Below are 15,463 nucleotides of genomic sequence, written 5' to 3' on the forward strand. Positions count from 1 at the left end.
TGTGCCAAGTATCATGTGATTGGTCAGAAGTTGTTGTGGGCGTGTTTATGTGGAAAGGCCGGGGAGCTTTAATGGAGTCTTTTCGCTTCTACTGCTCCTCTGAGAAGCAGCTGGAGGCTGTTGGAGAATTCAGCCATCTTTACAACTATTCCAGCAAAACTTAGAAACCTGTGAACTTAAAATAATCACAGAGACACAGGCTGAGGCTGCCTCAGTGTGTTTAATAAACACGTCTGGTCAGGGTAAGGGAAGCAGAAATTTGTACAAGGACAGGAGAGTTGAGAAGCCAGCAGGAAGACACCCGTTTTAACGCTTTGGAGGGACGAGCTTCCTGGGAGTTCTGATCCGAGTGTCTTGTGGACGATGAGAGGTGTTTGTGAAAATGAACGTCTCACAACCACGTGACCGCAAACCGATTTCTTGATGTCTTATGGAGTATGACAGAGCCTTAAGTCCTTCAGCTGAAAAATCCTTTAATGAAACAAGGGCTTTGGTACAGAAACGTGTAGCTTCTAATTCTGTACAGCTGAGCTCACCTGCAACCATAGTTTCTACTTTATAATTCTTTCAAAATAAACTACAATGGAAGAAACAGATACTGGCAGTCCCAGCCTCTTTAGTTTAAAATGACTTTTTTATTGTCTCTAAATTTATGATATAGACCTGGGATCATTTTAGGATTAACATTTTAACATTTTTAACATTTTAACAACAACAATTTATTTAAAAAACAAAATGTACGACAATTATCAGGCAACAGCCACATGTACCAACAAAACAGTTTTCATAAGAACCAGATAAAATGAAACTTCTCTACACAGCTGCAGCTCCGAGTTTTTCCTCATAGATTAACTGGAGTTAATCACGGTTTCTGTTTTACAAGATGCTGAACAGACGTGACTAATAAAACCAATGTGTTTGTTTTGTTCATAGTAACATCATCAGTGAAACCTGTGGGCAGGTCAGCTGTGCCGCTGAGCTCCCGGTCCTCAGATAATCAGAACCTGGGTTCTGATTATCAGGAAAATAAGTTGTTACAAAACTATTTTTCCTGCAGGTTCTAGCTTTCAAAAATATTATGAGCTTTAACAACGAAGGCATTATGTTAGGAAGTCGTCAGCTCTATTAAGCTACCTGTAACTCCTAATGTCAGCCGCTTGCACATAAAATATATTTTTGGGTCGAAAATATATTTTAAAACATAGTAATATAAAATCAGTCACTTTGTATCATTTTTGGCCAAAAATGGTCTACTTCTAGAGTTGTAAGAACAGGGACAGCCCAGTCCACCCCTCCTAAAAAGAGAAAAGAGACTCTTGAACACACCTGTGTAATTATATTTCCAATCTTTAGTTATTGGGCTGACAAGATGAACATTTTTAGCCCATCACCCAACCCTCGTATGTTTTTAATTCTGCTTTTTCTTTTTAATTCACAGCTTTTAGTAATTTGGAGGGGGAAAAAAATTACTTTCTTGTGTGTTTATTTTTGGTAAACCAACAGCTTGTGCGAGTGACGGTGTGTAGATTTCGTTTTAATTTTTATTATTGTTGTTTTACTCAGGAATAATTGTAACCAAGTGGAACAATCATTTTGCCTTAACAGCTGCTATTTTTTTACACGGAGGGATTTCACAAAAGACCAAAAATGAAATGATTGTTTTAGTTTGTCTGTGTTTTTCATGCAGACAACTTTCACAGAACAATTTCTAGATATTATGAAAGCAAATGAAATGCAGCACTTGTTCATTGGTAGTTTATAACTGATTAAATCATGCAACCTGTGTATATTTTCCTCACGCATAGTCCTGTGGCTAACAGAATCCACTGAGAATGATAAAACTCAGGTGGAGACTGAGCATCAGACATGTACTTTTATCGTACTGTTGTAAAGATTGTATATAAGGTCTATAGCATTTCATTTGATTTTTAAATTGGGAATGTCCTCTGTTGTTTTTCTGTATGAAACCAATGAGAGCTGAACAAAGGGAAATCTGTTGTATTTTTTTAAAACTCTTGAAAATTTATTTTGTGATTGTAGATAACTAGTCAATCTGATTGTGTACTTACTGATGTTTGCCTTCATTCTTTCACTGTATCTCTGCCTGTCGGTGTTCTTTAGAGTGCATGTGGTGATTCCATGTTCAAAGTACATAACTTTATTAAGCAATAAAACAATAATCTAGAAGACTGTCTAACCAAAATCTATCTCCCTCAGGTGTGGAAGGAGGACTTCTGCAACTTGGAGGTTTTTTTTAATTATTGCTATGATTTCATTTGGTTTTAAAGAAAACCCACAAAACATTTCGGTGTCGAAATGTTTTGTACAATACCAATTCTAAAAAAGTTGGGGCATTGTGTAAAATGTAAATAAAAACAAAAATTCAATGATTTTGAAACTCCCAAAACTCAAGCTTTTTTTTTCTTTTTTTTTTTGTTCAAAGAAAATGTCATTTTGAATTTGATGGCAGCAACACATCTCTTTAAAGTTGTTCCAGGTCCGTGTTTCTCTCTGTGAATCATCCTCTCATCTTCTAACACCAGTCTGTAAACATCTAAGACCTGAGGAGAGCAGCTGCTGGAGGTTTTAGAGGGAATGTTGTCCCATTCTGGTCTGATGGAGGATTCTAGCTGCTCAACAGTTCTGGGTCTTTTTTGTTGAATGGGAGCATATGTTGTTCTAAAACCTGTAGATATTTTTCTGCATTGATGGAGCCTTTCCAGATGTGCAAGCTGCCCATGCCAGAGGCACTAATGCACCCCCATACCATCAGAGAGGCAGGCTTCTGAATTGAGCACTGATAACAGACTGGATGGTCCCTCTCCTCTTAAGTACAGAGGAAGTGTCATCTGGGGTTTTCAAAAAATCAAATCTTAATTCATCTGACAGCAGAACAGTTTTCCACTTTGCCTCCATTTTAAACGAGATGTGGTCCAGAGAAGATGGCAGCATTTCTAGGTGTTCACATATGATTTCTTCTTTGTATGATAGAGCTTGAACCTGCATTTGTGGATGGCACAGTGAACTGTGCTTAGAGATAATGATTAGTGGAAGTGTTCCTGGACCAGAACCAGACCTGGTTTTAATGCAGTGGCCCCTGAGGGACTGAAGATCACAAACATCCAGTTCAGACTTTCAGTCTTGACCTTTGACCTCAGAGATTTCTGTAGATTCTTGATGATTATATGAAATGAAGATGATGAGATATGAAGTCTTCCCAATTTTTTTGTTGAGAAACATTCTGAAGAAACATCTGAAATTGTACAGACTGGAGAACCTCTGCCCATCTTTACTTCTCATCTTTTTAAGATGTGTTGCTGCTGTCAAATTCAAAATTCCCTTTTTTTAACTTTAAAAAATGTGGCTTTTTGTTTCAACCTTTGATATATTGACTATGATCCATTGTGAATAAATTATGGGTTTAAGTTTTGCAATTAATTGCATTCAGTTTTTAATTTACATTTTACAGTGTTACAGCTTTTTTTCAGAATTGAGATTGTACATATAAAACATATTTTTCCCCATGCTTTACTGGGAGCACGATAGCAGAAATATCAAAATATCATGCAGTATTCCTTTGTGCCTTTTGCATTTTATAAAGACTTTCCATTAGCTGAATATCTTTACTTAAAGTAATGAAAGAAATATGTTCCTCTACATTGAGTTTGACTAAGCGGATGCAGAATACACAAGTTACAGTAAGCCTAATTAACCTTTTTTTTTCCAGTTTGAATATTGATACAAATATGCATAGAACTTTATCTGTTTTAATTTATTACTCCCAATTTATCTAATTATAGAAAGAAAAATGTGGAACTATATTAGTAATGTTGCTTTTGTCTTAGTCATTAGAAGATTATTACCCCTTTGACCAGACAATCGGTGGCGGTTTGCTGAGCCGTCTTCCCCTATGAGAACTTGTCCTAAAAGCCTTTTTGTTTCCTGTCTACACTGCAGACGTTACAGCTTCTGTACCAGAAAAGACTCTTTGTCAGCGTTGCTTAGAGACCGCTGATGGAAAATGTTCAGTGGCCTTAGCAGCTCCCAAGTAATACGATGACCTCCTGTTATGTTGGTTCTACTTTACAGGGTTCAGAAGTTAAACCTGTTTAAAAGCTGCTTGCTGACATCAGGGTTTGTCCCTCTGGATTCGCGTGTTATTCTTAGTTTATTAAATGTTATGAAAACTGCTGTGAAATAACCCATATTTTCTGGACTCATTTCAGTAAGGACAGCTCTTATATATTTCTGGTGTACACTGGGTTAGATTTTTATGAGGATGATCGCCTGCTGATGAGCAACAGTACGTGTGAGTTTGTGAGTCCAGTTAAAAACGGGAACATCAGCGTTTCTGTGTTGGCATTGACCCCAGCTTTTCTTAGAATTAACGTCATAGTATACCTGTCCTTGAGATACTGTTCCCTGGATTTAGGGATATCAGTGCATATTGTTTTATTTGGATGTATCAGCCCTCACTCAGCAACACAAAGGTTTCCCTAGATTACTCCATCTGCCTATAATCTATTTTTCTGCACAGTTGATTTGATCTAATAAAATCATGTTTAAGATGGGCTTTCTTCAGTTCTGTATGGTTAGATGAAATTGGCTGGCCTCTTTTTATTTATTTATTTATTTATTTTCTTATTATTTTGTTGCCTTAAACCAGGAATTTAAATGGATTTCCCATTTGATTACAGTCAGTAGACCTACACAAAATACTCCAGACTAGGGAAGTTAAATGGGGAAAAACCCATTTAACTTCCCTAGAAGTTTTAAAAATGCTAAAAATAAAACTTAAAATTGGTGTATGTGTATAAACTTAGCACAAAAAGTAAGAAAAATGTCTTTGGTTGATTAATTTGTTGCAACAATACTATATATTGATATGTATACAATACTGTACATCTCATACCTTTTGGAAAGCCTGATTATTTCTCTTTAAATGGGGCCACATTCGTCAGGAAAATAAATTTGTGGGTTGTGTCCATAAAAAAAACTTGCCAAATCTTCTCTTCCAAGCAACTTATTCTGTGATTGACTCTTTGTTTGGTGTCATTTATTGGCCTGGATGATTGAAGAAACAATATATATTAGTAATATAACAAGTTATTCATTTCTGGGCCTCAGTAGCATGTGGAAGAACCACACACAGCCACAACAGCCTGGCACCACCTCTTCATGCTGCTCACCAGCTTGGTTACACACTGCTGGGTGGAATCTTATTCCCAACCAAAATAGAACACCACTGGGGTGTATACTTTTGGATTTTGACTTTGTATTGCACAAGTCCCATTCACCAAAAAAAATCAAAAAAGTTCACATTGCAGTTGGTATTGTTTTATTCTTTATTTAGGAAAATAAAATACAGATTCATTCTATTTGAAAAATATAAACTAAATTAAAAAATGTGATGCCAACAACACTTTCAAAATTAAAAAGTGATGTATATCACCTACAACCCTTCATGTCAGGAAACATAAAATAATGTTATGGCAAATGGCCGATTTGGAGCCGTTTTAAATAAAACTTGAAAATAACATCATGCGCAGTCTCACCTGATATTGGGATATTTTGTGTGGTCTGCTAGCCCTCAGATTATGTGTTATGAATGACCCCTCAGCCACAACCACATCAGATTTTATCTCAGTTTCTGTAAAAATGACAGCATCATAACCACTTTTGTGTTTGCTAAGGTTGATTGGTTCTGATGGCCATCTTGAATAGAGTTGACTCCAAAAGACTCAGTAACATCCAGCACTTACTTTCTCCAAGTTTTTTTTTTGTCTTTTAATCCGTTCAAGAATTCATGAGACATTTTGCAAACAGACACAAGCAAAACCATTGTAGCTCGCCACTTACCTTCAAATATTCAGTCTGGAGACGTCCCAGTGAATAAAGACCGCTCTTGATGCCACTCTTGGATGCTCTTCACCTTACAAGGACCTCTGCCAATATCTGACTCATTCTGTATGACTTACGTGATCTGATGAGCCAGCTGGAGTCGCCGACCTGAAGTTCAGGTCTGTTTTATTTGGAGTTATTTGGAGCACGGGAAGGAGAATCAGAAGACAGCCACACACTGTTCACAGACTGAAATCTTGTGTTTAACAAGAATGGACACAGAATTTTCTGCAGAGACAGAAGAATGATATAACCAGCTTTCAGAAGGTAAGATTTTTTTCAGTTTTAAGTGCTACAGGAACGTTTCAAGATTCCCAGAGAGCTCAGAAAACAACCAAAGGGTGTTAATGTTGAAAGGTATCTGTCAGGAAAAGGTTTCAAAAATTTCCCCAGCAGTAAATATCCAATGGAAGACTGGAGAAGAAGAAGAGAAAATATATATATAAAAAAAAAACCCAGTGATATCACAGAGAACAGGATGTTCTTCCAAAATGAAGAGAGCTACAGCAACACTGAAGGAGCTGCAGGACGTTCTGACAAGTCCTGGTTGTGTTCCACGTGTGACAATAACTCTGTTCTCTGTGTCCAGAATTTGGTAAGAAAGACTTTTCATACAAAGAAAACCATTCAGGCACAGCTAAATATCCTAAGAAAAATATAAACTCTCCCAAAAGCCCGTAGTAAAATGTGTTCTGGTTTGATGAACCTGAAGTTGAACTTTTTAGCTACAGTTTAAAAAACTAATGTTTGTTGCAGGAACGAGATTATCACAAAAGAACACTACAATGAAACACGGTGGTGGCAGGATCGTGATGTGGGATTACTCTTCTTCAGCTAGAACTGGGGTTTTAGTCAAGGTGGATGGAAATATGAACAGTATCAAATATCTGTTTATTTGGGCCTAAAATCTTCAGGTGTTTGCTAGAAAGTTGAAGATGAAGAGGAATGTTATTATTGTGCACAAGAGATGACCACAATCTGGGAGAGTTTGAGCAGTCAAGCATGGAGGAAGGGACAAATATTACAAATCAAGGTGTGTCCTGCTGATAGACATGTTCCTAAGAGGACTGAAGGCTCTAAATAAATCAAAAGGTGCTTACAAATTATTAGATCAAGGATGTGCTCACATTCACAACCAGCTTATTGCATCTTTTTATTTGTTTACATTTTTTCCCCACACCTATATTTTTTTCTAGTTGAATTGTACAGGATATATGTCACAGTAAAAAATAATTTATGACATTTTTTACATCCCTAAATCTTGTTATTTTAACTGGGTGTGTAGCCAAACGTGTATCCTGTTTAAATGTGTGGCTAATCAGGTCATTGTTGCACTTTGCTGCCATCTGTCGGTAAGGGAGGGTATCTGCTAAACCTGGCTGCTCGTTTGAGAAGTAGCTTCAGCTTTTACACATCAAACTTGTCTGCGTTTTGAAGAAATAATGAACCGTCATAATAAATTTCCGTTTGCCCATTCAGTGATGCCTAAAGCACCGGCTTCAGGACCCAGACAGGCGCCTCCTTCACGGTATGTAAACCCTGGTTTCTGTCATGTTGCAGAAAAAGTCAACATTGACAATGGGGCCTTGTAGGCTTCTGACTTTATCATTTTTCCTGGGTAGTCAGGCTTCACATTTCTCATAATACCTAACAGTTAAACCTGCACAAAGTCTTGTTAATTTATTATTATTTTAATTTTGTTTTGCCGTGCGGCTAAAACTTTTAGCATAACTAGCCCAGCTAGCTTAGCTTAGCTTAGCTTAGCTTATTTTGCTTGTCTGCTCGTTCAGTCGCTTTTATTTTACTGTCGTTTTGTTTTTGTTTTTGTTGTTTCAGAGTCCCCCAGGCTTTCGTAGAAGCCATGAAACGGATATCAGCGTCTGAGACGGCTCTCAGCACTCCACTCCAATCAAAGAAAGGTTCTGTGGACATCCAGACACACCATGAAGCTAAAACACGTTCATTCACAGGCTCAGGCTTTCATATTTAATTTCACCGAAACACGGCTACATACCACAACTACCACTGAACAAATTAGGTTTTTAGGTTTTTATTGCACTGGTTTAAATAATTTCCCAAATCAAATTATATGCCAAAATAAAATTTAAAAATGCTATTAAACATGGTATTTAAAGTTGTAGCTCTACTAAGCAAAGCAGCAGGCATAGACAGTTTCAGTTTCACATGCAATAACAGTCATTTATTTCATTTCAAGGATTTTATGAACCAGGACATGACAAAAACAGATTTCACCGTGTCAATATTTATTAAACAATAAAGATGCCAACATGGAAAAGCTGTGTGACAAAAAGTCCCAAGTCCACCTCCTGGTCCAGCAGCTTGTAGTGACTAATGACCCACTCTTCTTTTCAATGTCACTTCAGTTTATTGTAGTTTGCACATTTGTTTACTACAGCGTTTTACTCAGATTGAGGTCTGAACGTAGACTGGACCATTACAGCACTTTCATTCTTTTCTTTGTGAGCCATTCTGTTGTAGATCAGCTGGTGTTTGGGCTCATTGTTCTGCTGCATCTTGACCCAGTTTGGTCCAAACTTCAGCTGTTGGACAGATGGTCTCACATTTGACTCCAGAGTCCTTTGGTCTACAGAGGAGATCATGGTCGACTCAAGGACTGCAAGGAGCCCAAACCATCAGCCCTCTACCACCGTGCTGACAGCTGGGATGAGGTGTTTGTGCTGATATGTTGTGTTTTGCATCAGGGCCAAACATCTCTACTTTGGTCTCATCTGTTCAAAGGACATTGTTCCAGAAGTCCTGTGGTTCATTCAGATGAAACTTTATTAACCTAAGTTGGGCTGTTATGCTCTGTTTAGAAAGGAGATTTTTCCTATAAGCCAATGTTTTACTATTGTCCTGTCTCTTTCACTCTTTAACCTGCTAACCGAGGCCTGTAGAGTCTGAGATGCAGTGTTAGCATTGCATGGTCTGACCTTGGGGTGAATTTGCTGGACGTCTACTCCTGTAAGATTAGCAGGTGTCTTTAAAGCTTCACTCTTATAAATACATACATTACATACAATACATTTTCCCCCACTGCAGTATAATGGACTAGTTTGGGCTTTAACCCTTCCTAGGTTGATGGGCAACAACAGCTGCTTCTTAAAGATCATTGCTGATGTCTTTCCTCCTTGTCGTTGTGTGAACACACACCTGTATGCTCCAGAGCAACAAACTGATTAAAGCCCTGCTTTTATAGATCACACTGATGATGGTTGGTTAATCAAAGTTAATCTGGCTGCTGCTTTCACTCTTAAACCCTGTGGAAGCAGGAAGTAGTAGTATTTATCTTTAAATAAATCATGACATGGTGGAATCTGTTGGGTGTTTTTTGTCCACTTAAGATTAAATTCAAATAATTTTAGAACCTTTTGTCCTAATTTGTAAAACCCTAGAACTGAAAAAGGGGGACTAAGGAGTATGGTTGAATGCACATAATTAAACAGGTGGTATTCTACAGGAAGAATATATTTACATTTTATTACATATAGGTAGGTTATATTACAAATGGGTATATTAGAAAAAAATATACATTTGCATTGGTTTGTAGCAATTCTTCACATGAAAAAGTATTAATTTGGATGTTGTCACTAGAGCAATAATAGAAAATTAGGGGAGAACCAAAGATTCAAATAATTCTGACTAAAATGTTCATTTTTCTTTTGGACATTTTAGAGGAGCCCTCTGCTGACAAATGGAAGTCTTCATTCCAGGCAATCAACAAAAACGATGGTAACTCTCAGGGAGAAAGCACAAGCGGTGCAGAGAGGTGAGATGGACAGTTCTTTTCTCAGTCCTATCCCACAGTCTTAGATTAGATTTTGAAATATTGCTTGTTTTTGTTGCCCTTGTGGCAGGACAGAGACAAGTGCCTCACTGACTGCTTGAAAAGTACATTTTTCACAAGATGTGCACAGCACTGAAACCGTTTTGTCCTTTGCTACCACAGTTTAGACTGTGCTAGGACTTTTTAATGCAAACTGGAGTCATTTTGATACAAGTTATCTGTAATATTGTAATTACCAGAGTTCTTCCTGTACCTGTAGGACTCAGCTGTATGATCCTAGCAGCCCTCTGTCGTCTGATTCTGAGTCAGACATATCTAAGGCTCAAGACGGCAAGCCCTCTCCAAATATCCAGGATAAAAGCATCAACTGTCAGCGGTTCTCTTCAGACAGACATAGGAGCAGCCACTGGGAATCGCCCTACTCCGAGTCAGGGAGCCGACCTCTTGACAAACACAAATTTACAACTAGACCCACAGAGAACCGAGGTCTCAGTCCCGGACGCAGACTGCCTGAAAGTCATGCTTATGGCCCAGACACTAAAACACTTGAACGCCCAGGCTATGGCTTGAAGAGTGGACCTCCGGAGCAAAGAGGCTGCAGTCCTGACAGGGCTCTTTACGGCTCCTCCACCCAGGCATTCCCAGAACCTTACAGAGGACGAAGGATTAACGGGGAGGAGAGAACAACACTGCCCGAGTACAGGAGAGAGGTAACACTGGGAACACTTTGATTGTGTTTTATTTTCTGGGTATTTAGCTTTTATTAAAGAAAAAAAAAAACAGCCAGTATGCCACGGGCTTCTATGCTAAAGTTAGAAATAATTAGTATCTTACTTGTTGTAGATGGCTCAACCTCAGTTTGGAGAAATAGAGTTTAAGTCGGAGGAGCTAACAGCTAGTCTGAACGCACCTAAGACCAAAGTGGAGTGCTCCTAAGGATGTCCCAATCAAGATTTTTTTAGTCCCCAATACCGATCCTCCAAGTCAATAAAAAACAAGTATGTCAGCACCAAGTCTCAATCTGGTACTTGCTGTAGTTTTCTTCTTTTTTTTTTTTTACCAGCAGCAGGATGTATAACTTCTGGGGTATCCAGGGTTCATGTTAGGCAGAATATTTCTGCCAAAATAACTTCATAATGCAAAACTGACAGTAATCTAAAGGTAAGCATGAACCGCTATCTGGCTTTAGCTGTTTGGACTAGCCAATAGCTCATCAGCCCTGTCAGAATTAAACCCCAACTCTCCAAACTGAAGTCATTTGAAGGTCTTCAGGTTGGATCATTTGGTTGTTTTTTTTTTTTTCTTCTAGCAGATGACCACCACACGTAGGTCATCTCCACCCAGGTTAAAGAGAGACCATCAGCAGCTGGGACATGTGGAAACAGGTGAACTGGCATTTTAAAATCATATTTGGATTCTTGTAGCAAGTTTCTAGGATGTTTTTTTTTATTTATTAGGAAAACAAAATGCTTGCTTCCACTTTTTTATGAAGAAATTCTCTGTATAATGTTGTTCAGCAGGACTGGACCAAAACCCACCGCCCACAAAGGTGACAAGACATGCAGACAAAACTGTGACAGTGGACAGGTAAGCACCGAGGGTGCTCATATCCAGTATCATACATGCTAGGTGACCACAGCAACAACAAGGGCTCAGATGTTCAGATTTTCCTTTTTCATAGTGTCCAGTAATGTTAGTCAGGTCAAATTAAAGAGATGCTTTAAGCTTTACTACATGTCTGCACGAGTAAACAATGGCAAAGGCTAAACGACTCGTGTTTGGAAGTGGTCCAGATTAAAAGTGTTTTAAATTGGTGCTGGTTGTGACACACTCCCAAGTTCCTGCTCTGTCCAGCTGAGTGTGTGAAAGGAGCTGTCCAGTCACAGGACAAAGCTGTTAATCAAACTATTAAAAAGACATTTGTCAACTGTTTCACAGTGGTTACATTCTGCTACACAACCTTGCAGAAATGTGGGAGGGAGAAGACAGGCACACACTGTTAGTGTGTTTTCAGACTCAGCTTTGTACTGGTACTGGAAAAAGGGAAATGCATGCAGACCCACTTATCACACACCAACATGCACTTCCAGTTTCTGCTTCTGCTTAGTATACTTCTGTGAAATGAAATGATTTTCACACTTGTGCTGGTGGATGATTTTTCACTCAGTAACTCAAATTTTCTAAATTCCACAACTATGAGTGAAATAACTTCAGCACCTTTACCTTCACATCCGAGTAATAGGCAGATGTTAAACCCGTTAATCCCGAGATTATGCCTACTGAGAGGTGTATTATGTGCTGTTGTTTAATGTTTTCTACATGAATATAGCGTTGAAACATATTTGTTATTGTCTCTTTAAAACATTGAATACTGCAGAAATTTGGTGTCTTTTTGGAAAGGATACACGGAACACTGGCAGCTTTTTGTGTAAATTTATTTGTTTTAGCTACGATACAGGAAAAAAAAATCAAACATCAAAAGTTTGATTGCAACTTTCTAAAACAGCTGCTGCAAGAACAAGCATTTTGGGCAACATTCATGAAAAAAAGTCCACAAAATCCTGGAGGAACTGTTTGAGTTCACATTTAGCATACACTCCTGAGTCGACAACTAACAGAAAAATGTAAAAACTCAAATACTATCGAGATAAAAAGTGTACATGATCTATTATAGTTACATCCAATATAATCTCTGGATGACTAGAAAGAGATGTATTTAGCATTTTGCAAACTGAACTCATATAAATTTGGTTGTAGATTTATCAGCTCAGTGCTGTGGTTGTATAGATGCTGCCCACAGGATCTGCAGAATCTATAATCATCACTGATGACTCTAGAGCCATGTTAGAGTGACGATTTACATAATTATCATTTTAAATATCTCAGGTTAGACTTTCTATGTCTTTATTTGTATGACCAGTAACTTTCATATGCTGGATGGGTTGTGACTAAAATGTTGGGAGCCACTGTTTTAGAGTGCAGCTTTAAAAAGTATTAGCAATAAAACGTTATATATTATCGTTTAGAATGGGCTTTACAGATTACAGCCATCTGAATTCTTACTACATGTTTTAAAATGGAGGGTGAGGTTATTTATGCCACCAGATGTCACTATATTTTTTTATTTGGAACCTTTTAATGTTTTTCTTCCAGGTGTCCCATCGTTTGTGACCTCTGTGACGTTGAGCTGGCCAATGCCCAGGAGCTGGAGGAACATCTGGACTGCAGAAGTCACTGGGACACACTGGAGCACATCCAGCAAAAAAATAAATATGACGATCTGGCAATAGCTTTCCTGCAGGTAAGATCATATCCTGCACAGGTAAATACAAGTACTTTATTTCCTTTAATCTTACAGCATCTTGAAAAAGTATTTGTACTTGTTGAACTTTTCCACGATTTGTCACGTTACAAATATTTTACTGGGATTTTCTGTGATTGACCAACACAAAGTAGTGCAGAATTGCTAAGTGGAGAGAAAGTGATACGTATTTATTTTTTTAACAAATAAAAATCTGAAAAGTGTGGTGTCCTTTTGTATTCATCTCCCTTTTCTCTGATACGCTAAACTAGAATCCAGAGCAACCAGCAACCTTCAAGTCACCTAATTGAGTACATTAAACCCATCTGTGTGTAATTTAATCTCAATATAAATCCAGCTGTTCTGTGAGCCTCAAGAGGTTTGTTACACAACATTAGTGATCAAACAGCATCATGAAGACCAAGGAACACATTAGACAGGTCAGGAAGAAAGTTGTTGAGAAGTTTAAAGCAGAGTTAGGTTATAAAACAATATCCTGAGCTTTGAACATTTCACAGAGTTCTGTTCAATCCATCATCTGAACATGGAAAAAATATGACACAACTACAAACCTACCAGGACATGGCTGTCCACCTAAACTGACAGGCGGGGCAAGAAGAGCATTAATCTAAGAAGGAGTGAAGAAGCTCATGGTAACTCTGGAGGAGCTGCAGAGGTCCACAGTTCAGACAGGACAATCTGTCCACAGGACAACTATTAGTAGTGGACTCCACAAATCTGTCCTTTATGGAAGAAGAAAACCATTGTTGAACAAAAGCCAGAAGAAATCAAAATGCTGAAACACTGCATAGCACCCTGAACTCAGCATCCCCACTGTAAAACATGATGGTGGCAGCATCATGCTGTGGGGATGCTTTTCTTCAGCAGGGACAGGGAAGCTGGTCAGAGTTGATGGATGGAGCTAAAGTCAGGACGAACCTGGAAGAAAACCTGTTAGAGGCTGCAGAAGACTTGAGAGGTGGAGGTTCAGCTTCCAGCAGGACAACGACCCCCAAACATCCAACCAGACCTACAATGGAACGGGTCAGATCAAAGTATATTCATGTGTTAGAATGGCCCAGTCAAAGTCCAGACCTAAATCCAACTGAGAATCTGTGACAGGACATGAAAACTGCTGTTCAGACGCTCTCTGTCCAACCTGACTGAGCTTGGCTTGTTTCCTAAAATGGAATGGGCAAAAAAATTCAGCCTTTAGATGTGCAAAGCTGGTAGAGACTCATTCAAAAAGCTTGTGAAAGATGGCTCTACAAAATATTGACAACTTGTGTAAAAATTAAAATAAAAATTGAAAACCACGAATCATTTTCTTTTCACTTCACATTTCTGATCTCCTCTGTCTGTCACAGAAAACCCAAATAAAATCTTGTAAAGTTTGTGGTCATAATGTGACAAAATGTGGTTAAGTTAAAAGGGTGTAAATACTTTTTAAAGTGCTGTAAATGTATAAAAGAGACATTATCTGATGTTCATGTCTGGTTGATGGTGGCTGTTTTTATCTTAACAGGAAGTCATGCTGTATAAGAGCCGTCACTGTAGCCGGGCGGTAGAAGAGAAGGCTCTTCAAGGTAAATGCGTCTGACAGATTAAAAACGCCACCGTCTGATTCCAGTTCCTTCAGTCAGATAACTTGTTCTGGCCCTCCTCAGCTCTGCAGGAAAAGGATCACATGACAAAGGTGGAAATGCTCCATTGCGCAGCCTGTAAAGTCTACGTGTCCACGTCTGCAGCTGATGTGCACACTCACATCAGCTCTCAGGGACACCTCGCCAACACAAAGGTAATCCTACCTCTGCATGAAACATCTGTAAGGATATATTGTAGTTTTTTTGTTGATTGATTTTTCTCTCAGGAGTTTGAAGCGCTGCAGAGACGAGCTTGCCTTAGCAAAGCAGGCACCATGCTCAAGGAGCTTCAGCCACAGTTCCAACATTTCCTGAAGGTATTTTACAGGAGAGCCCCGGTTTATTCAAAGAGAATCAAAAGCTTTTACTTTGTAGCTTAAGGGGAGTCCTCTTTAAAGATGTTTTCCCCATAACTTACAGCTTTGTTTTATTCTTATGTTTCACATTATTTTTAAACAATGAACTGGCCCGTTATCTAATGTTCTTTAATTTTACTTTGTCCTTAAAGTAGCCAGCTAAATGTTGGCAGTTCAACACGCTACCTTTGATCCTTTAACTGATGTAAATACATCGTTCAGGTGGAGAAAGTGAGCTTTGTAGTCTCCAGTCAGTCACATGAAATAGTTGAATAAAATAGTTGAATACACCCACAAGCTTACAGTGGGGAGAACAAGTATTTGATACACTGTTGATTTTTCAGGTTTTCCCACTTGCAAAGCTTGTAGATGACTGTAATTTTTATCATAGGTACTCTTCAACTGTGAGTGATGGAATCTAAAACAAAAATCCAGAAAAATACAATGTATGATT

The 15,463-nt window shown here is 38.4% G+C and overlaps 1 protein-coding gene across 5 annotated transcripts in view; it reads left to right on the forward strand.

Annotated features, from left to right (window-relative positions):
• The first annotated feature begins 6,016 nt into the window (after positions 1–6,016).
• Positions 6,017–15,463, forward strand: part of LOC108244502 (DBIRD complex subunit ZNF326) — a 12,486-nt gene continuing 3,039 nt past the window's right edge. The window contains exons 1-11 of one of the 5 annotated variants that reach the window (XM_037981848.1): positions 6,017–6,168; positions 7,381–7,429; positions 7,738–7,820; positions 9,598–9,691; positions 9,969–10,419; positions 11,019–11,094; positions 11,227–11,296; positions 12,863–13,010; positions 14,536–14,596; positions 14,678–14,808; positions 14,881–14,970. In XM_037981848.1, the coding sequence (XP_037837776.1) occupies positions 7,383–7,429; positions 7,738–7,820; positions 9,598–9,691; positions 9,969–10,419; positions 11,019–11,094; positions 11,227–11,296; positions 12,863–13,010; positions 14,536–14,596; positions 14,678–14,808; positions 14,881–14,970 (1,251 nt within the window). In that variant the 5' untranslated portion in view covers positions 6,017–6,168; positions 7,381–7,382. Of the gene's footprint in view, positions 6,169–7,232; positions 7,430–7,737; positions 7,821–9,597; positions 9,692–9,968; positions 10,420–11,018; positions 11,095–11,226; positions 11,297–12,862; positions 13,011–14,535; positions 14,597–14,677; positions 14,809–14,880; positions 14,971–15,463 lie in introns of those variants that run through there. The other 4 variants (XM_037981846.1, XM_037981844.1, XM_037981847.1 and 1 more) reach the window with 4 other exon arrangements.

The sequence above is a fragment of the Kryptolebias marmoratus genome, linkage group LG20 (assembly GCF_001649575.2).
Source record: "Kryptolebias marmoratus isolate JLee-2015 linkage group LG20, ASM164957v2, whole genome shotgun sequence".
Lineage (NCBI taxonomy): Eukaryota > Metazoa > Chordata > Actinopteri > Cyprinodontiformes > Rivulidae > Kryptolebias > Kryptolebias marmoratus.